The sequence below is a fragment of the Trichoderma reesei genome, assembly GCF_000167675.1.
Source record: "Trichoderma reesei QM6a unplaced genomic scaffold TRIREscaffold_35, whole genome shotgun sequence".
In the NCBI taxonomy this organism is placed as follows: domain Eukaryota; kingdom Fungi; phylum Ascomycota; class Sordariomycetes; order Hypocreales; family Hypocreaceae; genus Trichoderma; species Trichoderma reesei.
In genome coordinates this window covers 43,901-68,840 of record NW_006711182.1, presented here as the reverse complement: position 1 = coordinate 68,840, position 24,940 = coordinate 43,901, and the positions used below count along the sequence as shown (strand labels likewise).

The 24,940-nt window shown below is 51.4% G+C and overlaps 8 protein-coding genes across 8 annotated transcripts; 5 read left to right on the top strand and 3 right to left on the bottom strand.

The window, feature by feature from the left end:
* Positions 1–58: 58 nt before the first annotated feature.
* TRIREDRAFT_70355 (uncharacterized protein) lies at positions 59–1,530 on the bottom strand (the record flags this gene model as incomplete). Its single annotated transcript, XM_006969548.1, has 8 exons — positions 59–304; positions 363–705; positions 798–887; positions 949–961; positions 1,028–1,055; positions 1,130–1,199; positions 1,278–1,315; positions 1,423–1,530. Coding segments are annotated over 8 exons (936 nt in total), but the record flags the coding sequence as incomplete, so codon positions are not given.
* A 2,264-nt stretch (positions 1,531–3,794) lies between these two features.
* Positions 3,795–5,315, bottom strand: TRIREDRAFT_112239 (uncharacterized protein; the record flags this gene model as incomplete). The annotated part of the gene is made up of 1 exon (XM_006969547.1): positions 3,795–5,315. One exon carries the CDS (start codon positions 5,313–5,315, stop codon positions 3,795–3,797), a length of 1,521 nt encoding a protein of 506 aa, XP_006969609.1.
* Positions 5,316–7,376: 2,061 nt separating this feature from the next.
* On the top strand, positions 7,377–8,660 carry TRIREDRAFT_112238 (uncharacterized protein; the record flags this gene model as incomplete). Its single annotated transcript, XM_006969570.1, has 8 exons — positions 7,377–7,454; positions 7,706–7,743; positions 7,820–7,864; positions 7,937–7,954; positions 7,997–8,023; positions 8,198–8,261; positions 8,302–8,317; positions 8,599–8,660. 8 exons carry the CDS (start codon positions 7,377–7,379, stop codon positions 8,658–8,660), a joined length of 348 nt encoding a protein of 115 aa, XP_006969632.1.
* A 1,353-nt stretch (positions 8,661–10,013) lies between these two features.
* On the top strand, positions 10,014–10,918 carry TRIREDRAFT_112237 (uncharacterized protein; the record flags this gene model as incomplete). The annotated part of the gene is made up of 5 exons (XM_006969569.1): positions 10,014–10,028; positions 10,115–10,272; positions 10,437–10,520; positions 10,553–10,690; positions 10,906–10,918. The coding sequence occupies 5 exons, from the start codon at positions 10,014–10,016 to the stop codon at positions 10,916–10,918; spliced, it is 408 nt and encodes a 135-aa protein (XP_006969631.1).
* An 870-nt stretch (positions 10,919–11,788) lies between these two features.
* Positions 11,789–14,149, top strand: TRIREDRAFT_70365 (uncharacterized protein; the record flags this gene model as incomplete). The annotated part of the gene is made up of 7 exons (XM_006969568.1): positions 11,789–11,941; positions 12,016–12,140; positions 12,207–12,274; positions 12,345–12,449; positions 12,508–12,885; positions 12,963–13,612; positions 13,691–14,149. The coding sequence occupies 7 exons, from the start codon at positions 11,789–11,791 to the stop codon at positions 14,147–14,149; spliced, it is 1,938 nt and encodes a 645-aa protein (XP_006969630.1).
* Positions 14,150–15,480: 1,331 nt separating this feature from the next.
* TRIREDRAFT_82327 (uncharacterized protein) lies at positions 15,481–20,070 on the top strand (the record flags this gene model as incomplete). Its single annotated transcript, XM_006969567.1, has 2 exons — positions 15,481–18,172; positions 18,245–20,070. The coding sequence occupies 2 exons, from the start codon at positions 15,481–15,483 to the stop codon at positions 20,068–20,070; spliced, it is 4,518 nt and encodes a 1,505-aa protein (XP_006969629.1).
* Positions 20,071–20,770: 700 nt separating this feature from the next.
* Positions 20,771–21,889, top strand: TRIREDRAFT_82326 (uncharacterized protein; the record flags this gene model as incomplete). Its single annotated transcript, XM_006969566.1, has 2 exons — positions 20,771–21,619; positions 21,821–21,889. One exon carries the CDS (start codon positions 20,774–20,776, stop codon positions 21,581–21,583), a length of 810 nt encoding a protein of 269 aa, XP_006969628.1. The 3' UTR covers positions 21,584–21,619; positions 21,821–21,889.
* Positions 21,890–21,969: 80 nt separating this feature from the next.
* On the bottom strand, positions 21,970–24,313 carry TRIREDRAFT_112233 (uncharacterized protein; the record flags this gene model as incomplete). Its single annotated transcript, XM_006969546.1, has 2 exons — positions 21,970–22,023; positions 22,154–24,313. 2 exons carry the CDS (start codon positions 24,311–24,313, stop codon positions 21,970–21,972), a joined length of 2,214 nt encoding a protein of 737 aa, XP_006969608.1.
* Positions 24,314–24,940: the final 627 nt, after the last annotated feature.

Genomic DNA, 24,940 nt, shown 5'->3' with positions numbered 1-24,940 from the left:
GAACATAAATGCTTGCTATTAGTGGATGAAAAGATTCATAAACAAATCGAAAAGAGCTTCATTTTGTCTCTCCATCCAGCGGTTTTCTCGCCCAGACCACCTTTTGATTGTAATATGCATGGAAGTTCTTTGATCGGACTTCCCGTCGCAGCATGCCAATGTAAACCAGAATTTCTTCCCGCGTCCAGCCAAGAGTATTAGCCATGAAGACGATGTAGCCTTCAATATCTCTCTCGAGGACCATCTGGGCGAATTGTCCGAGTTCCTTCAGTTTGGGATCCTTGGGCCAACCTCCTATCGGCATCTGTACAGTTCCAATATTGTTAGGGCTGGACCTGGCAAGTGGCATTGTCCGAGCTTACCTTGAAATTGAATTCCTGAATGTCGACAAAGCCAGCCGCCTCAATTGATTTTCTTTGCGTCTCGTCCTCAATCACCGTGAATGATCTTCCAATCTTCTTGCCACCATTAAGGAAGAACTTTCCCCATTGGCCCAAGGCAGACGTCTCTGTGACAGTGCCGTCGTCACTCCTCACGATGGCTGAAGTCTCTAGGCTTTCAACCCAGCCCCCAGGCTTTAAGACGCGGTATGCTTGTTGTAGGAGAGCGTCCCAATCCTGGATACTGCCGAGAAGCCAGCGCATGTGGACGTAGTCAAAGTCTTCGTTACGGAACGTCCATTCTTGCGTGCAGTCTTCAATCTCGCTAGATATGCAGGTTAGATATAGCAGCATTTTATCGAGGAGACGTCAAAGGAGTGCTCGAAGGCTGTGGCAGAGTTGCCGGTGTCGACTCACAACTGCAGGTTGGGGGGAACCCATGTTGGCTGAATGGGTGAAATATCCGTGCCAATTACCTGAGCGTCGGGATATTCGTCGGCGAAATCACTGTTTCCAGCATCAGGATGTTGCCTTTTCTCTCAGATCAAGCGAAGTCGTAAATACTCACATAGCCCATATCCCTAGAGCAGAAGGGGTCAAGTCAGTTAGACAGATTCAACCCTCACAAACGCAAATATGGTACCCACCTGTACCGGTGCCTATATCTAGAGCTTTCTACTCCGATTTATCGAGTGTTAGCTTCAATTTGTCCCGCAATGCGCCTTCAGATGCTGGAGAGGTTTATGCACTTTGACATCTTCCTTCTTCAACGGAGCCATGAAGAGTTTGTCTCCCAAGGCCATAGAAAGAACGTGATGACTGTGACGACGCAATACCAGTTAGCGATTCTTTCGATCATTCCTTTTATTGCTTCATCGTCGCCAAAACACGGCGTACTTCATGTCTAGGGATTCGCTTGCCGCCTCGTCGTTGGACTGCCTGTGTTCATTGTCCTGAGTCAGCAACAGCCCCCGGCGCCAGAGTCCCTCGAAGACAGACTTGACCAGCTATACGTAGATGGGGATACCTACCAATACTGCACGTTGCCTGTCTCGCCATGAAATCTCCGGCCGTGAATCTCTCGATACTGCAAGATACTAGACGTAATCGAGGCTGTCGAGCTACCGGCATCCGAACCAAGCGCGGAATCGTCGTCATCGTCTACATCGTCCTCCGGCCCGTCGTCTCGTCTCTGTGCAACCTAGTTCGCACTGATTATTCCTTGCCTGGCACAAAAGAGCATGTGATCCATCTGCGCAGATCTTGGATGGGAGACCACAAACCTCTTGCCAGTGACCAGCTGGGAGAATGCCTTCCGAGTTTGGTTCTTGTTGTTGGCTGCTTTCGCCAGCCGCGCCTGATGCGCTTCGTCCGGGTGTCTTGTCCACCATTTCGATTACCGTAGACAGTAAAAGTGAGCAACGCGGTGCTATCTTGCTGAATTTTCTCCGTTGTCTTCTGCCTCTCTTTCTTTCCTGGATTGCGCCCTGTGTGTTGTGTGATACTTTCGTTCCTCCTTTGGTAGCTTCGATTTCAGCTGCGAGATTGATTAAGCAGGGATATGGCGGGAAACAGAATGACTGAGCCGGACCGTTAGCGAACGATAGGTATTAATCGAAAGCAGCGATGCGTACGAATGCGTAGTAACTGACATGCTCCGTATAAATATTCTAGAGCAAAAAGCCATCAGCCAGCTCGGCATTTCAACCAATAGACCCCCCGGTTGTGTGAAGTGCAGGTGCGCGGTATGCAATATGTCTCCACGCAGTGATTGTATGTATATATCGTATGCAGTCCGTTCTCACATGCAGATGGTAAGATACCTAGTCGCGTAAGCATACATAGGTATGCAGTTACTCATACGCGATCATGCGTCGCTTCGATCTCTTGCTGGTCGCTACAACAGACAGCGACGGTGTCGAGTTTCCACCGCCTTGGCCTCGGCGCAGTCGCCAAGCGAGCGGGTAAGACAACTTGCAAGAAAACTGCCATTTACCCGATCAAGCCGGCCAACAGTCGGTTGTTCATCGCTGTTGTAACAAGTACGAGTGTGCCGTATGTCGTGTGTAAGTGCAAGTGTCGTGTGTATGTGCGACATCAGCGAGCCAACCGGGAGGAGCAGAGAAGCATGAAAAGAGGGCCAGGCCGCATGAAAGACGGGCGATGAAGATGATTCAAGAACGCCTGAGGGTGGGATCGGCGTGGAGAAACGAGGGGGGGAGAAGAGGATGACATCCGGAGGGTGGAGAAGAAGCAGAGAAGAGCAGAAAAGCTGTTGGCTCTAGCAGCTGTGTGCAGCTCGTAAGGGACAGGGACAGGGAAGATGAGTTATGATGAGCGACATTTGGCTGTCCACCCTACTCCGTATCTATGCGCGGGAGCATCGCCGACGGAGGCTCCTCCGTAGCGTTGAAGAAAGGGTAAAAAACAAGAGCGAAGCTAGGCGGATGCTGGTCTTCCCGTCCCGCGGCCATGCATCGAGGTGCTTCGAATGCAGATATGGACCTTCTTTTCGTCGGGTCGTTTGGCGAACAGCAGTCTGTAGGGGGCGGGAGGCAGCCATTGCTGGCCGAACGAGGCGCTTAGGTTTGAAGCCATCACGAACAGACAATTGCAAGTTTATGTCACAAACAAAGCAAACAAACAATGTCTTGACTATTTCCCTCAGCTCATCTTTTGAGTTCCCGGAAGAGTAAAGCCTTCATCCTTCCCTTCGTATAATGACAAAACTTCTCGCCAGACCAGCAGCAAAAGGCCAAGCACCCACACCGCTGCAACGTGTCGTTCCCCGGCAGGTCGCCTTCCGCCTGTATGACCCGTCACGCTAGAACATTCACAGCTGCATGAAGAATTTTGTGATTTGTGAGAGATCGGGTGGATGGAAGCCTAAGGTAGAACTGCCCACGAGAACATAACCAAAGAGAGGGAGAGGGAGAATGTGATGGCTGTCCAAAACTGAGCGTGAGACAGACGTGGACGGCTCCAGCCTTTATTGCTAGGGTGCCAAATGTTCACATGCGATGATTGAGATCACACGCTTAATTACATTGAGGCCTCGCTAGAGGGCGGTTCAATAGAGAAGTTGAGCGCCACCACTTGGCCCTATCCTCCTCATGCATAGATAAGTGCAATGAGTATCCCGCCTGTAGCCCCCGATTCAGAAATACCATCTACGTCGATAAATGTCAGTCGATGATAGCTTGTACAGCCTATCAGCAGCATGATCCATGTGTACGAGCAATACACGGCAACCGCATATGTTTTCAGGTTGAACCCATCCCACGGCACGAAGCAATGACCGGGTATCACAATTCTGTTGAGTCTTTATTCATCTAAGCTCATCCCTCTACATTATAAGTACATCTCGTCATCATCATACTTCGCACTCGCAGCACGAATCGCATCTCTCTCATTCTATTTCAAAACAATGGCAACCGCCTGGGCCATCTGGGATGGGTCTGCCAACAGCTCCACCGCAAGTTGAGCCTCTGCTCTGGCCACAATTTCCGTCTGCTGATACGCAAAGTCGGTGTTTGCAAGGCCCTTGAACAGTGGCTCGTGGTTAAAAGGACAGCCCGCGCCCGAAGGGTTCGTGCAGATGCCGTAGTTTGCGTGAAGGACTGCCTTAGCCACACTCTTCAACTCGTGAGTGACGGGGTCGAGCACAGGATCTTGCACCCACGAGGCATCAGTCGAGGCGGGAGCAAGAGTGGTGGCGGGAAAGTTGGCCAGGCCGTAGTCGGGGGTGCCGACGATATCGATGAAGGCCTGGCCGAGGAACGGAGTTACTTCCAGGGAGGGATACTGGACGTCGTGAGAGATGCCGGCGGGCAGAGTACCCAGAGCAGCACTGGCAAAGTTGGCCACGGAGTTCAGGTCAGCCGTGTAGCGAGTGCGGAAGTCGATGGTGATGTCGAGCTCGGTGACGGACGTGTTTCCTGGGAGGTAGAACGATACGCCAGAGGAGTTCTTGAGGGCGTTATAGGTGTTGACAGAGAGCGTCAGCGGGCTCTTTGTGGCTTCTGAAGCGTGTCCGCCAGGTCCAAGAATCGTCAGGGCAACACCATCGGCATCAGTCGCCGCTGAAAAGGTGACATTGGGATACGTCGAATCGAGGATGCCGGACACGGTGCTGTTGACAGTGTCGAGGCTCAGGCCAGCGACGCCGAGTTTGATGATGCTTTGCACGATGTTGGTTGCATAGACACCAACGTTCTCGATGCCCACGGCGCTGGAGCTGGTTCCCGGAAGGCCGGACAGGTTCTGCACGATGTCCAGGGCATCGTATGCCTTTGAAACGGCCTCCGAGTGCGTGCCGCCGACAAAGCGCGCAAAGTAGTTGAGGCGGGCGTTCATGGGCTGGATGGCGCTCGTCACAGTCGGATGGGCCATGAGCCAAACGTCCGAGCCGTTGAAGGCGCCCAGGTTGTTGAGCTTAAACTTGCCCGCCGCATTCTCTTCATCGGGGGTACCAATGACGATGATACGCCCTGGAATGCCGTAGTGCGCCAGTGCCTCGCTGGCAAACTTGGCTGCTGACATGCCGTTGAGGGCAATGAGGTTATGGCCACAGGCATGGCCGATGCCCACCAGCGCGTCATACTCGGCCAGGAAGCCCACAGTGGGCAGATCACCGGTAAATCCTGAGGGCCGGTTGTCGAACTCGGCCTTGAAAGCCGTGGGCAGGCCCGGGTAGGCCGATGGGGAGACCGTCCACCCTCCGACTGAGGAAAAGTACTTGACGATGCGGTCGTGAGCGTGAGTCTCGTTCAGACCAACCTCGGGGTCGTTCCAGATCTGCTGGCCAATGTTGAGGAGGGTTGGCCAGTTGGTGCTCGAGCTTGATTTGATGAAGGCAGGGAGATCGGACAGGTCGAACGTCGACTGGGCCGCTGCACCGGCCGCAGCCATGAGGATCGTCGAAGACAGATGCATCTTGCTTAAGGACTCGAGAAAACGGTGCTTGGGATCTGTGTCTGGCACTGCTGCTGGCTCCTTGGTCCGAAGATGGTCGAGATCTACAGCACATTATATACAACTCCTGCTTTCGAGGAAGGGGGTCCCTTCGGCTTTTTCTTGCCCGGATGACTCTCGTCTAGACAAGTATGGGGAACTCGCCAGCAAGGCTCTCCTGACGAGTCATCGCATACAGACATGGATTTCGGCTTCGATTCCCCGTCTACCCACCTTGGGCTACGACGGGCTTCACTTCGGTAGCATCAAGAAGAGCACTCTCCATATTCGAAGAGCATGTTGGGTATCGATCATATGTCCATCTCGTTCTTCTCACTTGAGCACTAGAGGCTCAATCCTAACCAGCACAAGTAAGTACCGAAATGATGCCGTGCTCAGGAGAGACTGGTTCTGTGGACTTGAGCTCAGCTCTCGATGTGGTTGACGGAAGAACAGGCACGCTGCCCGGAAAAAAAAATAAGTTGCCATCAATACCGCTCCTAGTTTAAGACATTGTCAATCAGGTAGTGATTCGAGATGACGATCCACAACGGCATCTGTTCCTGGGCCGTCCCGCCTGGATGTGTGAAGGCGTAAGCCCTAGAAACGATTGACGACCAGGTACAAGTGGATCAAAGGTAGGTTTAAAGGCTAGTATACACAGCATGATTGTCAAGTCAAGTCACAGATTGAGCTTTGGCAACTGGACGCAACGAAAGCATGACGGTATTAGATTCTCTAAACTTGTCCGTTGCTTTGAAGCCTAGTCCAATAACTGGTAGTTTTGATAAAATACAAAGTATTTCTTTTGTCATTCGACCAAGCGGTCAAAATACAGTCTCCATCATCCTCCTTACAAAAGATCCCTTGTATCTTAAGGGGGCTGACCGAAATCCATAGCCCTTGTAGCAGTTGACGAGGATGATTCTACGGGCAGTAAACTCACTACCTATTTTCTCCCTAGTTCAGCTATGGGTGGAGCAGAATAGCTAGCATTCACCACACTTGTTAGGCATCTCATCGGCGCTTTTTACAACCTGAACAGACAAGGGTGGGTGTTAAGAATTGTCTTAACAATTCGACACATTCAGATGATAAGAAACGTGGCAAGAGTAGAAGCACTTGTGATTTTTCCGTAGTACTTTGTATGCAACTTCAACATATACACACACATTCCGAACATAGGTCTAGATAATCGATCAAAACGCACTGGATCGTTTTCAGTGGCACCTCCGGCAACTCGGCATATGATTGTCCGGACCTTTGCAGGACAACATCCAATATTAGGTTTCCAGCCGTTCAGCCGCTATTCGCATGCCATTACTGACAACCACGCAAGTGACAGTTGTGCTATTGATTCATCATGACAGATTATACAAGACTTCTGACTTTGTGAGACTTCATACGACTCCTCGTGTCGAGGCCTCGCTGACATGGACTCATTTCGCCATGTCCCTTTAGCTGTTCAGTAGGCTGCAAATCAAAGCCTATTGGTTAACGGATGGTTATTAATGTAGTGCGGGCGGCGCATCCAATGGAATAGCCCGCTACTAACCGGGTCAACAGCCGCAAGGCAATCCCCTTCTTGGTCTGGTGCAGAGGATGTCCTAAGCATGTCGGTTATCTCTCAGCACTTTTGTTTGCCAAGTCGCCGCAATGTGCCATATACTGCACCTCATGGTGCAAGTATTTCCTTCGTTTCAGGCTCTCTCCCCGAATGCTGCTGACGTTTGCATGGACAGGTCATTACAGGGCAGGGGATCCTGGCGGGCAACCGAAAAGGGTACCGCGTCGGAATAATCCGTGTTCTATCGAGCGGTGCGTCGTGTGATACATGCAGGTATCATACCGTTAAGATCCTCTACTGTCAGAAACTCGGAGTTACATCAGAAACTAAGGAGTAGCCATTCTATACCTATTCACCTCAGTTTGTTCACCTTCAGGGGCAAGAATATTGGAATATGAGAACTTTACTGCGAAAAGCCTGGCTCATTAAATCAACAGAGAGAACCCACGTCCACCGCCACTTGCAAAATTGATGCCATGTCGCTCAAGCAATGGCGTTCAACGAGACACATGGCTGATGAGGATGAGGTTCACGGAATTTTACCTATCTTCATAGTACGCGACATTCGAATTCTGTCCGTCTCAATGCATATACAACCCGAGGAAGCTGGAGTCGCGCTCCATCTTATGCGATGTCGCTAAGTCGAGAAAGGCATCTTGGAGTAATCGTGTGCGGTGTCAAGATGCGAGCGAATAATCCGCGTTTGATAGTTTGCTCTTTAAGGCAGCGCATACTGAGAGGGCATCACAACGTCAGAGCCCTATACAAGTAAGGAGTCAGAATAGCGGTAATCACATGGTAAAAGGCAGAGTCCCTGAAGCTTACTGTCAGTATTGACAAATTGTATGTCACGTTTGGCTGCACTTCTCGGAGCCCGATCTCCCCGCCTGTGCCATTTCTTCTGGTTTTCGCTTGTCAGAGGACTTGAAGACCCATGTACGAGTGCGCATCAGCTTATTGAATGGTAAGTCTCTGAACTCGTACGTCTAATATATCTGTATATGACTTATATATCTTATTACAATACACTTCGAAGTCTCCGATTCAGGCTTCCGTAAGCCATCCACTGATATATACACTTACTCATACGATATAGACTTTGTGCAGAGGGTATGATCCCAGAGTGTGTCTTCAAAGCAGGACCCTATATCCAAGATTATCTTGGTTCATAGACTGATAGCCTGGCGCTAGTCTCTTGACACCTCACATTTCCCCATTTCGAACTGGCAGTTTTCGAGTGGGATTCTTGCTGGACCAGAGTGAGGACAAAGTGTAACATTTGAATTGGAACTCACAGTGGCACTCGTATAGCGTGGAGCAAGTTACAAAAGGAGAGGTCGTCGAGTTTTGTTGAGAATATTGTAAGCTCATATCATTCTCCCAGATAAGCAACAATACTAGGGTACGGGCTATACTCGTATGTAAGCTTATTTCCATCATATAAATCAGTAGAAGTGGCAATAGGCGGGTCGTGAGCTTACAAACAGCTGTTAAGCCTTTCATGAGCCATAACATGAGATTAACTTGAGCTTCGTATGCCCAGTAAATTAGTTGACTGGCCTCTACGGCATCTCAAAGTCCCTATCCAAACTTAGAGGCCTTTTTCTGTTGTTTTCCCTTATTGGAACTATAGAATGTAGTGACAGAACATTGGCACATTGTCAGAAGAGGGAACATAACCTACTGAATTCTTTACAGTGCAAAAGGATGAGAAGCAGAAACAAGTCGCCCAGCCGCAGGATAACTTTCACCTGGACTAGTCGTATCATATCTTGCCGATTGTGCGTAAAAGGAGATCTCACTTTTCCGGGCCAAGCATTCTCTCCCAGTCAATCCTTGATAAACTTTGAGACTACAAGCGCTTCTAAAGCACTTGATTGAACATACCACAGCAGGTTTCCATTTTTATCAGGATGCCAGGGTGAATCTAGGTCTGACATGGGCTGCCCAAATTGAAGAGGCAGAAAGAGAAGAAGATTTTTATTAGACGACTACGCGGCTTTTGCTTCTGCAATAGTTGGAATAACTGTCCAGGGGAAACCGCACGCAACAGGGAGCAGACGATTCACTATAACACAATATGCTGCTGGATTGAAGAGCATTAACCCCACGGACTTTCGGCACCATCTGCCTGAATACCATCAAGAAAGATTGGAAAGCCCAGACAAAGGCATCTGGAAGAGGTGGTCTACTGAAGAGCTTACTGGCTGGCCATGTTGTAGCGTAACACCCCTCAGCGGCTCCGGTGGCTATGGAGGGCAACATCAACAGTTAGGCTGCCTTCAATTTGCTCTGAAATGAGAAAATAAGAGACTTTCTGATGGTGTAGAGAATGCCGACCAGAATTTTAGGTCAATGGCACGCCTGCTGCGACGGACTGTTTCACTCTACCCTGAAATCTCGACACTCGCTGAATATACCCCTTTCCAGTAGAATCAAACCCGCTAGAGCTTCATCCTCATCCAGATGCAGCATAGCAGATTCATGTTAAATCCGTGCCTGTCTCGCGAGTCCGCAAGGAACATTCCTTCAAGGGGCTCAGTATTGTCGAATAACATGTGCCTCTGAAGATCAAGAATGAAGATGGCAACTTATACTTGTCAGCGAATTTGCTATTGCAGTAGAGTGACAACTCCATACCCATTCTCTGATGAGTTATTGACAGGGTGAAGTTAAGAGCTGCTTACTGGCGACTGATGCATGACAATCAGCATGAGAACGGACTTGGCATGAGCCATATATGAAGCTCGACTTGTGGAAGTGGACTTTCAGTCCAAGTTTTCGGAGAAGAGGGCCTCCGGACTCGTTGTCACAGACTCGCCATTCCTCGTCGCGGGCCTACCGCCGCAGAGCAACACGCAATGGTATCCCGCCATGCGTACGAGTGAACCAGCAGATCATACTTGCGCTCAAGATTAATAATCGTTTACATCTGTTCAGCAGACGATGCCGCCAGATGGTGTTGATCATCAGCCGTTGATACGACGTGCTGACACCCAATCTCCACCTGGATGAAGCGATTGGTGGAATTGCTGCCCTGTTGCCGTTCCATGGAAGCGGCAACGGCCTTGTTCCTTGGGCCAATGCACGCACATGCACGGTTTCAAGCCGAAATGCCAGCCAATACTGTATGTAGTTCCAAGATGTGTCAATCTGAATCTTCGTTACAAATCGACTCTTTACTCTGACCATGGTCGACTATAGTTGTATCTAGAGCAAGGTAAATGAGCTGCGACGCCGCTATTTTTGCAGGCGGTTTCTCCTGATTCCTCCTACAGGTGTCATGCGCGGACGACAAAAAAACATTCCAACTACCGAACTCTGTAACTCTTCCTGGCACACCGAGCGTCGCTTCTCATCTCTCCTTTCCTCGTGAGTCTGTTCTTTGCGGCCCTTACATCCTTCGTTACTCTTCTTCAACAAGACAATCAGTCCCCAGGTGCTTGTCCCTCACTTTGAAGTACTAATTGGATGCTGAGTGGAGCTCTCCACAAGTGTTACCTAGCTGAACCCCTACTCAAGCTTCTGGGTTCCAGCCCCAATGCAACGACAATCCGATCTTCTCATGTGTACAACATCAAGAACGAAGAGCAATGCAAACACCATCCTGCTTATGACTTGTATGACCAAGAAGCTACGATACAAGCTCTAGACGACCATTTGATGCCTTCCAAGAAATTCTTCTCATCATCAAGGAGTTCAAACAAATGGCCTTCATCGAAGAACACGGGGACAGAGTTGGAGTTGACGCCCCCGAGCACGAACATGGGAAGAAGCGGCTCAGCCACAGGTTCGTGCAAGCACCAGTCAGCACTAGTGATAACTCGCGAGGCCCCCAAAAGTTGACACGGCGGAGGCTAATTTCCTGCCCAACTTTAGTGCTCTTGCACCAAAATTGACCAGGGGTATGCTACCTTTTTGCATTTTTGCATCGTCAACGAGGTTGAAGCAGCCGCATATTCAGTCAATCAAGAAACAAATAACGATAGAACCCAAATTGCCAAGATACTTACAGTAGTTATCAATGCTTTCAATAACAAGACCTGACCTCCAGGTTTGCATATCTGGTACAGTCAAACCAGAACAGAGTATATCCCGGCCCTGGATGAGCAGATCTATAGCTTCCACCTTTGACGCTGCATTGGACTGTCAAGACGACCGTCCCTTCCACTTGTTTCTCGCTATCTGCTTTGGCCTAGCACCTCTGATCTACCTATATTGGATCGCCGCATGGACACAGCCCCGATCTCTTGGACCTGCTTCTCGCCCAACTGTGGTGTTTTCAACAGCACCAATGGGGCGTCTCATAGAACTTAAATGGTGAGCTGTTCACAGGAGGGCCTGGGTTTTAGCGTCACACCTATCGCTGCAGGGCCTATTTTTATCCCGGGCTACGCGCTGACTGCATGCAAGGTTCCATCAGGCGAGCTGCTGCCGGAAGGGAACGGCCCATATTACCCAGCCTGTGGCAGGGAGCACTGTTGAAGAAGTTTCGTAGTGTCAGTGTGTGGAGAACTCCGTAGTCTCACAGATGAGGCTCTCGCAGGGCCTTCGGCAGTTTGGGGCCGCCATTTGCAACAGATGATCCTTGATTAGAGGTCAAGGTTATGTCCAAACTGGGATAGCTATGCTTCGCTCAGTACTAGTCCAATCGAAGTCCATGGTAAGGCTGATCATGTCACCAATGGCGAGCGATAACTGGTCCAGTGAGTGGTTAGGAGGGAGTGCGATCCCGGCAGTCGTAGCAAGGTATTAATAACAATAAGCCGGCACGTCCATTACCAAAGCTTGCTCTTGGCATTCCAAACTCATCTGTTTGTTTTTTCCACTTTCCTTTCTCCTGCGAAGGACGGTTTGGTGTTTGTCAATACCGCAATTGCTGGCCAAGATGACGGGAAAAGACAGTCACGAGCTCACCTCTCGTGAGAAGCTTCGGCTTATGAAGAGTCCGGTTGTCCTGGGCTCTGAGAGAGGCGCGGAAATGCCCAATCTGAGCGAGTTTGGAGACCGTTACACAGACAAGTCCATTGAGTTCGCGAGGGTGAGTTATGATTCCTTCATCAATTTCTTTCCGGATCGGACATGCTTGTCTAATGGAAGTTTTCCATCATGTAGCACGAAGAAGCCGGCACGCTGGAAGTGTTCACCGACCTGTTCTTTGCCGCCAACTACGCCGTTTTCTCCAAGACTCAGTCAGTAACAAGTCATGAGCGAGTTGCATCTTACATCGGATACTTCTGGTTAGTTCTGGAGAGCATTGAGATTCGGTCGGCATGTTCATCGATCTTCTAACCCGGGTTATACAGTATGCTATGGATGACTTGGCTTGTTGTCGGCCTCTATGATGTTCGATTCGTAACGGACAGCATTTTCGGTTCGCCTTCTTTTGCTCCTTCCCCCTCTGACTATACGAAACCGCGATCCGTTCTAACAGGAGGGCGTAGAGCGAGTTGTTCGAGCTATCCACCTTGGAGCCTTTGTTGGTTTCGCCGTCGTCGCTCCCAAGTTCGACCCGAGTAACCAGCAAGCAGCAACGATGAGAGCAATGTGTACGCAAAGCAAACTCTCCTACTCTGACAGAAATAATATGCTCACACTGCTTCTTAGCTCTGATCCTGATGGCATCACGTCTAGGATTGACCATCGAATACGGCAGTATCCTTTGGCACGTTAGGAAGTTCAAGAAAGTCCACTTGGCATTCTACCTGCAAATGTCCATCCACTTCGTCGCTGCCATGATCTATCTCGGCGTCACTTTCCGCTTCACCAACACCCACCACAGTAGTGTGTTCGTTACTTGGTATATCGTTGGGGCCTTGGAGGCCCTCCTGACCTTTGGCCTGTCGATACACTATTCCGTCCTGAGCCTTTCCAAGACACACCTGATGAATCGCATGTTTCTTCTGAGTGTCATCATCCTCGGCGACAGCATTGTTGTCATAGCCGATAAGGTGGTGATCATCGTCGATGCCCCTGACTCTTGGGGTAAGTCGCTCTTATCTCGCTTGGTTCGTTGTCGTCGTCGTGTCGAGTGAGTTCTAACCCAGAGGTCTGATGATTAGATGCCATCACCATCGGCATTCTGACTGCCGGCGTTGCGACGACTTACATGATCTTCTTGATCTACTTCGACTGGATGAAGGCGTCGCATCTCCCACCCGTGCGTCAGATGATCTGGACCATGCTCCATTTCCCGTTCCACCTAGCCCTCGTCCTCTTTTTGCAGGGATTCACGCAATTCATCCAATGGTCCAAGGTGGTCGATGTGTTTAACCACCTGGCAGCCAACTGGATAGTGTTTGATCCGGCAAGGCTGCCTCGTGCTACCAGCCAGCTGGTACAGCAAAACATGACAGACGAGATTGCCAGTTTCTTCAAGCTATATCCTCCAAAGTATTCCGATACGCAATACGTCTTCCAGGAGGCTCTGGACAATATCACGGACATTCCGAATTCCTTCTGGCCTAAATGGGCCGACGCCTTGACGGACGAGAACTACGAGCTGCCGACAGACAAAACCACGGACCTCTTCTCGAAGATCATTGAGGCCCTGGTTACGGCGATGGAGAATAGCGTCTTTACAAACTTTGAAATCGATCTCGAGGCCGAAGCGGTCAAAGAACAGCGGGAAAAGGGCGAAGAGGTCAACCAGTCGGCTGCTGATTTCTCAGCTCAGATTGACCAAGCTACCTGGGACCGATACAACCTGGTGGTATGTTTTTTTTTTCCTTGGTATACCCAGCAGTTTACCTCTGCCGTCCCCTTAGGCTAACCACTTGGTAATGTTCAGTTCACGTATGGCTATGTGGCGGCTGGTGTTTGTCTGGCGCTGATGGTGCTGCTATCCGTCGTTGCCCGCGTGACTCCCTGGAAGCCGTGGCATGTCATCCGTACCATCATCTACTTCCTTTTGGCGCTCGGAATGGCTCTCACGGCCCTCCTCAACCTCAACTCGGACCAGTTGGATAGATATCTGAGCACTCCATGGCTTCTTCCTACGCTCTGCATCGCGTGGGGGATTGTGCTTCTCCTCACCCATATTCGTCGCGATACTCCATTGTTCTTCAAAGACGGCAGCCCAAGGCCCTTGCGCCGTGGAACCAATCAGTCCGAGTCGAACAACGATTCCGAGCATGCGCAACCGATGGTGAGCAACATCGACGGTTCGACTTCGTATTCTGGAGCAGCCGGAATGCCCTACGGGTATCACCCGGCACCTCAGTCTCAGCCCGGGCATGATTATGTTTGAAGGCGGTTGGGCCAATTCTGTTGACGGAGAGGGACTACTTCTTCCTCGGATTTGTCCGAGGAAAATAAACACCAGGCATCAGGGTGCAGCCTGTTACTAATGTATAGTACAAAGCAAGATATCAGCAAGCGAATGTTTAGACAACATGATACCACACGAGAGATTCTCTTCGTACAGTTTACCTTTGCTGCAGCTGAATAGTGGCCTGCCCCGTGGTGAAAGACATGAGAGCAATTTTTTTCTCCCGAATACCAACATTTGGTTATTATGGACATCTCATAGTACGGTGACGATGTCAAGCCCAGGCCTTTTTCTCATTCCCGCCCTTCAACCGATCCCAACTCTGACATTGGTGTCGTGCATCCGGTCCTCACAAGCCATATGTCCACGCACTGTCGTACAAACCTTCCGAGTCAGCTTTGGCGCCTCTTCAAACGCAACCGATTCAAGACATGCGGAGTTTCCGCGTATATTTACACAAGCCGTTGCATCTTCCCCCGACTCCTTGAAAGAAGCGGATGAATTAATGTGATCGTAACACGTCGAACATGATAGCCATGAGCCATTCCCTCGTAAGCCGGACTTTGCGATTGGCTTGGTCTCGGTAGTTGACACAGCCCTATGTCCGACCCTGCCACCGCCACATGCTTTGACAAGGCTTGTCAAGATTCATCGTAGATTGCATAGATGCGATCGTCTCTATTCCTGGCTCTCTATCTCTTTCACTGCAACAGGAAACGTAAGCTCTTGGTAATGCAGTCGATCTATGAATGACTCCAATTCAGCTAACAATGACGAAGGATTCGAAGCTTGCCTAGTGTCTACCGATCCAGACAGCCTCGGTCGATCGCTTCTTTGCCTTTAAGCAGCTGCAAAACAGCGATGACCGCTCGATCCCAACGACTAACATGACGTTCGTACTGTGTGTCCTAGCTAGCTTTCCCCAAGATCTACTGTGGCGTCTTCACTTCTGGCCGCTTTTTCTGCGTGCCTCGGGAGTATGCGGCACAGTGTCTCCGTTGAAAGGGTGTACGGGCGGAAACTCTATCGTCATCGACTCGCCATAATTCGGTCGGATCGGACTCCTTCAGCCTCTCCCGGACTCTCTGGATGTCCGAAACAGACGAGATTAAAATGTCTAAAGCCAACCGTTGACCAGGAATGTGGAGCGAGTTATCGAACGATAGATGGTGGTGGTCTGAGAGCAAATTCCAGAGTCGTCCGTTGAGACCTCGAACATTGTCGCATCTGAGAAATCGTCTCAGGGAACCGCCGAATCAGTTGCCCTCAGTTCCCTCGATCAGAACACTCTGAGTAGAGACTCAGGTTTAATGGACTCCAAGGAAACCGGCGCGCTGTCGCCGCAAGCTTCGTCTGGTGGAGAAAACACCACCCTCCACGATGAAAGCCGCCCAAAAGATCGAGAGGAATCGTCGCTCAGCGGCAGCCGAATCTCGTCTAGTAGCGACGACTCATCAACTCCAGGTCGTCGGCCCGGCCCATCGAGAACAGCAAGTGGTACGAGTATTCAAAATGAAGATGACCTCTTTCGAGCAATTTCACGACGCCGGACAACTGGGAGTCTCGCGTCCGGCACCGAGGGCCCTGAGGAATCAGCAGAGATAGAACGGCTCATGTCGCGCATGTTTGGGCATGCCAGGCAAGAACACAATCCAGAAGAACAACTGCGACATAGCGGTGTCATCTTCCGCGACCTCACTGTCAAAGGCGTCGGGCTGGGCGCCAGTCTTCAACCAACAGTCGGAGACATCTTCCTGGGGCTTCCCCGAAAGATCAGGAACCTTGTTAGAGCCGGTCCAAAAGCTGCTCAGGCCAAGCCGCCGGTGAGGGAGCTGATCAGCCATTTCGACGGCTGTGTCCGACCTGGTGAACTTCTTCTTGTCCTAGGTCGTCCAGGAGCTGGATGCTCGACGTTTCTCAAGGCTTTCTGCAACCAGCGGTATGGCTTTGAGGCCGTTGAGGGCGACGTCACGTATGGTGGAGCAGACGCGAAACAGATAGCCAAGCACTTCCGCGGTGAAGTCATCTATAACCCCGAGGACGACTTACACTATGCCACCCTAACGGTGAAGAGAACTCTGACCTTTGCGCTCCGGACTCGCACGCCGGGGAAAGAGGGTCGGCTCGAGGGCGAAAGCCGTTCATCGTACATCAAGGAGTTTCTTCGTGTCGTTACGAAGCTCTTCTGGATCGAACACACCCTTGGGACCAAGGTTGGCAACGAGTTCATCCGCGGCGTCTCTGGTGGTGAGCGAAAGCGTGTCAGTATTGCAGAGGCCATGATCACCCGCGCCTCTGTGCAAGGCTGGGACAACTCAAGTAAAGGCCTGGACGCAAGCACCGCGCTGGAGTATGTGAGAGCTATACGTGCAATGACCAACATGGGACGAATCTCCACCGCAGTGTCATTGTACCAAGCTGGAGAGTCGCTGTACGAGCTCGTGGACAAGGTGCTGCTCATTGACGGCGGAAAGTGTCTCTACTTTGGCCCTGCCGAAAAGGCAAAGCAGTATTTCCTGGATCTGGGCTTCGACTGTCCCGAGCGATGGACGACGGCCGACTTCCTGACATCTGTCAGCGATCAGCACGAACGGAGCATCCGCCCTGGCTGGGAGCAGCGCATCCCGCGATCACCGGATGAGTTCTTTAACGCGTATCGTAAGAGCGACATTTACAGCGAGAATGTGGCTGACATGGAGGCTCTTGAAAAGGAGCTCCGCGCCCAAGCCGAAGAGCGGGAGGCGGCACGGCCGAAGAAGATGGCAGAACACAACTACACCCTCGCCTTCCATCAACAAGTCATCGCTTGCACCAAGCGCCAGTTTCTCATCATGCTAGGAGACTCGGCGTCTCTCTTTGGCAAATGGGGTGGTCTCCTATTCCAGGGCCTCATCGTGGGCAGCTTGTTCTATAACCTCCCCGCAACCACGGCTGGGGCGTTTCCGAGAGGAGGAACGCTTTTCTTCTTGCTGCTGTTCAATGCGTTGCTTGCATTGGCTGAGATGACGGCGGCCTTTACCTCCAAGCCCATCATGCTGAAACACAAATCGTTTTCCTTCTATCGACCAGCGGCATACGCAGTTGCGCAGACCGTGGTCGACGTGCCGCTTGTCTTCATACAAGTCGTCCTCTTCAACACCATCATCTACTTTATGGCGCATCTCTCGCGCACGGCATCGCAGTACTTCATTGCCACTCTCATCCTGTGGCTTGTTACCATGGTCACATATGCCTTCTTCCGTTGCATAGCGGCCTGGTGCCCGACTCTGGACGAGGCGACGCGGTTGACTGGCGTTGCAGTACAGATCCTCATTGTGTACACGGGATATTTGATTCCTCCATCCGAAATGCACCCCTGGTTCTCTTGGCTGCGATGGATCAATTGGATCTTTTACGGGTTCGAGTGTCTCATGTCGAACGAGTTCACAGGTCTACAACTTGACTGTGTGAGTCCGTATCTGGTGCCTCAAGGACCGGGGACATCGCCACAGTTCCAGTCCTGCACTCTCGCAGGAAGCCAACCGGGAGAGACAAGTGTGGATGGCGCAGCATACATCCAAGCGGCCTTTCAATACACTCGATCGCATTTGTGGCGCAATTTTGGGTTCCTCTGGGCCTTTTTCATCTTCTTCGTCTTCTTGACGGCAGTCGGAATGGAAATAATGAAGCCAAATGCTGGTGGAGGAGCCATTACCATGTTCAAGAGAGGCCAAGTCCCAAAAGCTGTCGAGTCAACTATCGAGACCGGTGGCAGGGCTGGGGAGAAGAAGAAGGATGAGGAGTCTGGAGCTGTATCTCACGTCACTCCAGCCATGGTTCAAGAAAAGGCACAGGATCTGAGCGACTCAAGCAGCGGTCCTGGGATCGCCAAGAACGAAACCGTTTTCACTTTTCGCAATATCAACTACACCATCCCGTACGAAAAGGGCGAGAGGATGCTGCTTCAAGATGTCCAGGGATATGTCCGGCCTGGGAAACTCACAGCTCTCATGGGTGCATCGGGTATGACTTTCTGAAACAAATCCAGCGAAAGTCTGTTATTTTCAAATGTGGCAAAGCTGACTTTCTCAACAGGCGCCGGAAAGACGACGCTGCTCAACGCTTTGGCTCAGCGCATTCGCTTCGGAACAATCAGTGGCGAATTCCTTGTTGACGGCCGCCCTCTTCCCAAGTCGTTCCAGCGAGCCACAGGATTCGCGGAGCAAATGGACGTTCACGAGCCGACTTCGACCGTGCGCGAAGCTCTGCAATTTTCTGCCCTTCTGAGACAGCCGCACGAGGTTCCCAAAGAGGAGAAGCTCGCGTATTGCGAAACCATCATTGACCTCCTTGAGATGAGGGATATCGCAGGCGCCACTATCGGCAAGGTTGGCCAAGGGCTCGACCAGGAGCAGCGAAAGCGACTGACGATTGGCGTCGAGCTGGCATCTAAGCCGGAGCTACTCATGTTTCTCGACGAGCCGACTTCTGGTCTTGACTCTGGCGCCGCGTTCAACATTGTCCGTTTCCTGCGAAAGCTGGCTGATGCGGGCCAGGCAGTCCTCTGCACCATCCACCAGCCCTCAGCGGTGTTGTTTGAGCATTTCGACGAGTTGCTTCTGCTGAAGTCTGGCGGAAGAGTCGTCTATCACGGGCCCCTGGGCAAGGACAGCCAGCCCCTGATTCACTACTTCGAATCGAACGGCGCGCACAAATGCCCTCCCAATGCCAATCCCGCCGAGTACATGCTGGAAGCTATCGGCGCAGGTGACCCCAACTACCACGGCCAAGACTGGGCCGATGTGTGGGCGTCATCACCGGAGCACGAGCAGCGCTCCCAGGAGATTCAGGATATGATCTCATCCCGACAGAAGGTCGAGCCATCCAAGAACCTCAAGGACGACCGCGAATACGCCGCTCCGCTGTCTGTTCAGACCAGGTTGGTCGTCAAGCGCGCTTTTGTCTCGTACTGGAGGTCACCCAACTACATCGTGGGCAAGTTCATGTTGCATATTTTGACGGGTCTGTTCAACTGCTTCACCTTCTGGCGCCTTGGCTACTCAACCATTGCGTATCAGAGCCGGCTGTTCTCAATATTCATGACGCTCACCATCTCGCCGCCCCTGATCCAGCAGCTGCAGCCTGTCTTCATCAACTCGCGCAATCTCTTCCAGTCCCGCGAGAACAGCGCCAAGATCTACTCATGGCTGGCCTGGGTCACGTCTGCCGTACTCGTTGAAATCCCCTATGGCATCGTTGCCGGAGCAATCTACTTCAACTGCTGGTGGTGGGGAATCTTTGGGACGCGAGTTTCCAGTTTCACATCTGGTTTCTCCTTCATACTGGTCCTGGTCTTTGAGCTCTACTACATCAGCTTCGGCCAGGCAATTGCCTCTTTTGCTCCAAACGAGCTGCTGGCAAGTCTTTTGGTGCCCGTGTTCTTCCTGTTCGTCGTCAGTTTCTGCGGAGTTGTCGTGCCACCCAATCAGCTGCCGACCTTCTGGAAAAGCTGGATGTACTGGCTGTCGCCCTTTCACTATCTGCTCGAGGCGTTTCTCGGTGCCGCCATTCACGACCATCCGGTGCGCTGCAAGAGCAGTGAATTCGCTCGCTTCAGTGCCCCGCCTGGCCAGACATGTGAAAGCTATACCGCTTCGTACATCAACCAGGCGGGCGGGTTCGTGCAGACGGCTTCGGATGGCTTGTGTGAATTTTGCCAATACGCAACAGGTGACCAGTTTGGAATGGGCTTCAGTGTCGAGTACAGCCATATCTGGAGAGACTTTGGCATTTTCTGCGGCTTCATCCTGTTCAACTACGGCGTTGTGTATTTGTCGACCTGGCTAAAGTTTTCAGCAAGGAACCCGTTTAAGATTGTGATGGCAAAGCTAGGGAGACCCGGTAACCATCAGGCGGATTGATGACGATAAAGTCAGGCTATGTCAGATAATAGGGAGTTTACAGAGAATCTGAGTGTCAAGTGGTTGTCTTGCCATCCCAAGGTACCTTAAGGTCTTCGAGAATTTTTACATACCATGTAGCCCGTTCAGGGTAGTGAGTGGCATACGCAGAACCCTCTTCTTTAGCTTTTAGAGACGTGTGCATCGGCAGAAGATGAATTGGCCCCTGCAGCCATTCATTGACTCAGTGCAGATCATCTACTACTCCAAAGCTTTAGCATAGTCGAATCGTTCAGGATCCTCTGATCAATCATTGTTCTTCCCCTCCTGCTTTCTTCTGAATGCACCTCTTTCACGTGCATTTCGGCTCTCGTCCCCGAACCAAACAAGAGCTCGATTGCTGCAATAGTGGGGTAAACGTGGTATTCTGTAACTGCATATATAGCGTCAATGTGAAACACATATGCAGCTATCCATCTACTACCCCACCAACATATGCCCTAATCGGAGCCCTCGAATTCTACGGATAAAGAAAAAACTTTTCCCTCCTCGACCTGAACCTTCTCCTCTCTTCTTTCTTCCATTCCATCCTCCTCCGCGCTCTCCCCCCCCCTCCAAACAAAACCCTCTCGGGCCTCCCACATGGCACCCGCAGCACCGTCCTCGCCTCCATGACGCGGAGCTCCTTGCTCCACCGCTGCTCGTTCCTTGTGTCCGTTCAACGATGCACCTCTTCCTGATTCGCCATGGCGAGACGGTCGACAACGTGGCTGGCATCTATGCCGGGTCGCGGGACTCGGCGCTGACCTCCCATGGCGTGCTGCAGATTCGAAGGCTGGCCACTCATCTGGCCGAGGACGCGGAGGCGGCGCTGGAATACATCTTCTCGTCCGATCTCAAGCGCGCGGTCAAGACAGCTGAGGCGATTGCGGCGGAACAGAAACGCGTTCACTCGCGGGACATTCCGGTCGTTGAGCTCGCCGAGCTCCGGGAAAAGGACTTTGGAAGCGATGAGGGCGTCAAGTTCGGAGACTCGCGAGGTCGTGCACCCGATTCTGAGACTCCCGAGTCGATGAAAGCGAGAGTCGACGCCTTCTTGGACGGTTACCTGCTTCCGCTCCTTAGCTCACAGAGGGGCGAGGTTTCACACAAGTCAAGATGTGCCGTTGTGTCCCACGGCATCATTCTCGGCGTCCTGTACCGCGAGCTCTGCGCCCGAGTCAGCCGTGGCGGCATCACTGTCGACCCCAATCCCAGTGCCGCCAGCTCCCTCATCTCACCCCCCTTTTGGGACAACTCCGGCTACCTCAAATGCACCGTCTCCATGGCCGACTCCATGGCAAGCGAGGACAAGTCGCTGCCACTGAGACTGCACGTCAGCCTCGTCAACTGCACCATACATCTTCGGGACTTGAAAAAGACTCGTGGCGGCATTGGCAGCGCCGCCTTTGATGAGAAGCAGCGAACCTTGACGTCGTTTTTCCTGCCGGGTCCAACGAAGAAACGCAAGAGTCATGACATGAGTGCTGGGTAGCAGTAGGCGGCGCTACCCAGCCATTTTCTTAAAAAGGTACGTTTTTTTTTTTCACTCTTTGCGTTGCTTAACCTGCCTTTATGTGATGATACAACAAATAACTCACAGACCTGTTCTGAAAAACACAATGTGGAAAATATTTTGTCCAACCGCTGTCTGACAATTCACCTTTATCACTCTTTTTTTACGTTTGCGCATGTTGAGTGCTGTGTCCTTTACTGACTCGGACACCTTTAGACACGATATACGACTTGATGATCGATACACGGATACAGACAGAATAATAATATAATGGAATACGAATCTATGATACCTCTTCTGAATTCTTTTGCATGATGTGTACTCTCATTGTAATGAAAATGGCTGATATGTATACCTTATGTATTTCATCTCGAATCTCGAACCTCTGAGGTGACATCTATCCTATCCCTACATTTATCCTATACATGCGTTCGAAGTTCATGCCAGAACTGTCAAGACAAATCGCCAAAATAACAGTGAAAAACTTCTTCACACATCCGTACTCGTCTCGTCCCTCCCCGTGAAAACTTTGTGAATCCGCCTACTCACAGCCTGTCCAACCGTCCTCTCCGACGCCACGCCATCTTTATTCAGGCTCTTGCGCACGCTCTCCAACGCCAACGGCCCTCCTTGCTCAAGGCCCGTAACAAGCTTGCTCACCGAGTCAAACTCCGACACGATCCCGTACGCAATCGGAGCCGTAACGCGCGCAATCTCCTGCAGCATCCGGACGTACGTGTCGCGGGCGTCGTCGCCCGTGCGGACCTGCCCGCTCTCCATGCAGAAACCCGCCGCAGAAGTCATCTTGTCGCGCATCTTCTTGTATGGAATAGTCGATATATGTTGCGTAAAGGCAACGATCCATTGGGCTGATTCTAGCGGCACGGCCGTGTGGTGGATGAGAACGTCGTGCTCGATTTGCAGGTGCAGCATTGCGTCTTCGACAATGTCTTCGGCAATGTACTCCTCGGCAGCGGCGTTCCTACGGCGCCTGCGAGGTACAGCTGGTGCCGTGGTCGCCGTCGTCGTTGTCGTCGATGATGATGATGCCGCCATTGCTTCGGGAGGCGGTTGATCTTGCGCGCGCACGCCGGATGTGAATCTGCGGTTCCGGATATTGCGGTTCTTTCTCACCCAGAGGTTCATACCCTCGAGAAGGTAGATGAGTTCGTGGCCAGGGAAGTGTCTCTTTGCTTGGGACACAGTGGAGTCTACCGTGTCATCGACAGCCATGCCCACAAACTCATCTGCCGTCATCAATATCAGAACGTGCTTCTCCGGCATGACGCGCAGCGGGACAGGCTCCCAGTGGCCCATCTCTTCGTCAAACCGACTCCGAACCTTCCTCTGCCACTTGAAAGCGTTGGCAACAGGGCTGTTCCAGGTAGTGTGTTCTACGGTTAGCCCGTCCAGCAGAGTCTCTAGCTGTACTTTGAGCCCTTCCGCTATGCCTGACGGCATGTTGAGAATCATTTCCGGAGTCGACACTTTCTTATCTGTCCGGACCTTGTTCACCTCTGCCAATGCAGTAGCGCGCTCTTTTTCCAGGGCTTTGGCCTCTTTCAGCTGTTCCTTCTCCAGCCGCTTTCGTTCCTTTTCTGCGGCTTTGGCTGCTGTCTGGGCCTCCTTATCACGAGCTCGTTGTTCTGCGGTTTTTGCTGTAGCCGCACTCGTAGCCGCCCTAGGCCTGCTACTTCTTGAGGATATGACATCGCTCCGAGAGCGTCGAATGGGGGAGCGGGGACGCGGTCTGAAACTGGACGCGCCGAGGTTGGCAATGTCAGGGAACTCGTCGTCCGATGTGCCTGCAGAGTCCGAGTCGATGCTGATAACGACCGGCCCGGCATCCCGCGGTTCGGCAAGAGATCTCTTCGCAGGAGAGATTCGTGGGGTCTGCTCTGGGGCTGAACTTGATATCGGATCCCAGTGCCTCCGCCCCCAGGGTTGGTCAGCCACCTCTACAGACACTGCTCTGCGAGAGGTGGAAACTTTGGCAGGTTGAGGGACGTTGGCATCTGGGGAGCTGGCAAAAGGGTCAGGCGACCCAACATCACTTGGTAACGGATGCGCTGACTCCGGCCGCTCTCTTGCTGCACGTGCTACCCGTACGACTGGCGGAGTGGCGGCTAGGGGGTTATGAGGAGGAAGTGGCGAGCTTGCGAAAGGGTCGGTGACGTCTGTAGTCGAACGTTGGCTCGGCCTTGACTTCGGCTCAGCAGCAGCAAGAGGAGGAGGAGGAGGAGGAGGAGAGCTTGCAAAAGGATCGGAGCTCAAGCCTGTGTTTGGAGGTGCCTGATGTGTCTGATCAAGACGCAAGGCATTAGAGGCTGCGCCAGCGTGGTGTTGGATTTTGGGGGTGTCCAGTTCGAGGGAGCTCGTAAACTCGATTGGATCGAATTCTACTCGGCTTGGCCTGTTCGATGTGGCGCTGAGAAAGGGAGGTTGTGGTGCCCGAGAAACACTGGCAGGCAGTGATTCGGTTTCAGATATCCGCAGCCTCTTGGCGGTTCTGGCATCGCGGCGGCCAAATTCGTCGTCGGTAATGTCCAAGTCGGAGGTTACAAACAGGTTCGGTGAGCGTGACCGAGACCTTCCATGCTTGTTCTGCGGTGGACTGTCGATGGCAATGGGCGATGATGCCAATGGCGATGCTTCTCTGGCAGGCAAGGACGGACTGGACGAGATGAGATCAATCACCTGGGGAGCCATGGCAGCTGAAGAGGCGCAAGAGAGAGAAAAAAGACGTCAATGAGCGGCTATCCAAGGCTCAAGCCAGCAAGGCCGTGATGCCGTGCCATCTCACATGTACTGTAACGTCAGCAAGGGTTTGTGCAGCAATCAAGCAGTCGCCCTCCAAGTCTCATCGCGAGCTTAGAGTAGGACGCGATCCTGGTCTCGCGCGAATCGCCAAATCACGTGGACTTTGCTTCCATTAGAGTATCATTACATAATGATATACTGTGGCAAGCGGGGACCAAAAAAACGCAGATAACACAAACAATCAGCATATAAAAACAAGGAATCTGCACATAACACACTAACATTACCGTCTTTTTTAAAAGTATTTTAAATGCTATTATCTTATAGTAGCCTTAGATTAAGCTAATATTCTTTTCCTAAGTAAAATACACTATAGCCTATTAAACTAAGATTTATTACTACTATTATAATACTTTAAAAAAGGCCTAAGTTAAAGGCGCTGTTATATTTACCTAAATGCAGTAATAATACTATAGCTATAACTTTAGCTATATTAATATTTTCTAAACTTATAAGGTTAATTAAACTTATAGCTATAAAATTATTAAGTTATTTAATTAAACCTTTTATAACACT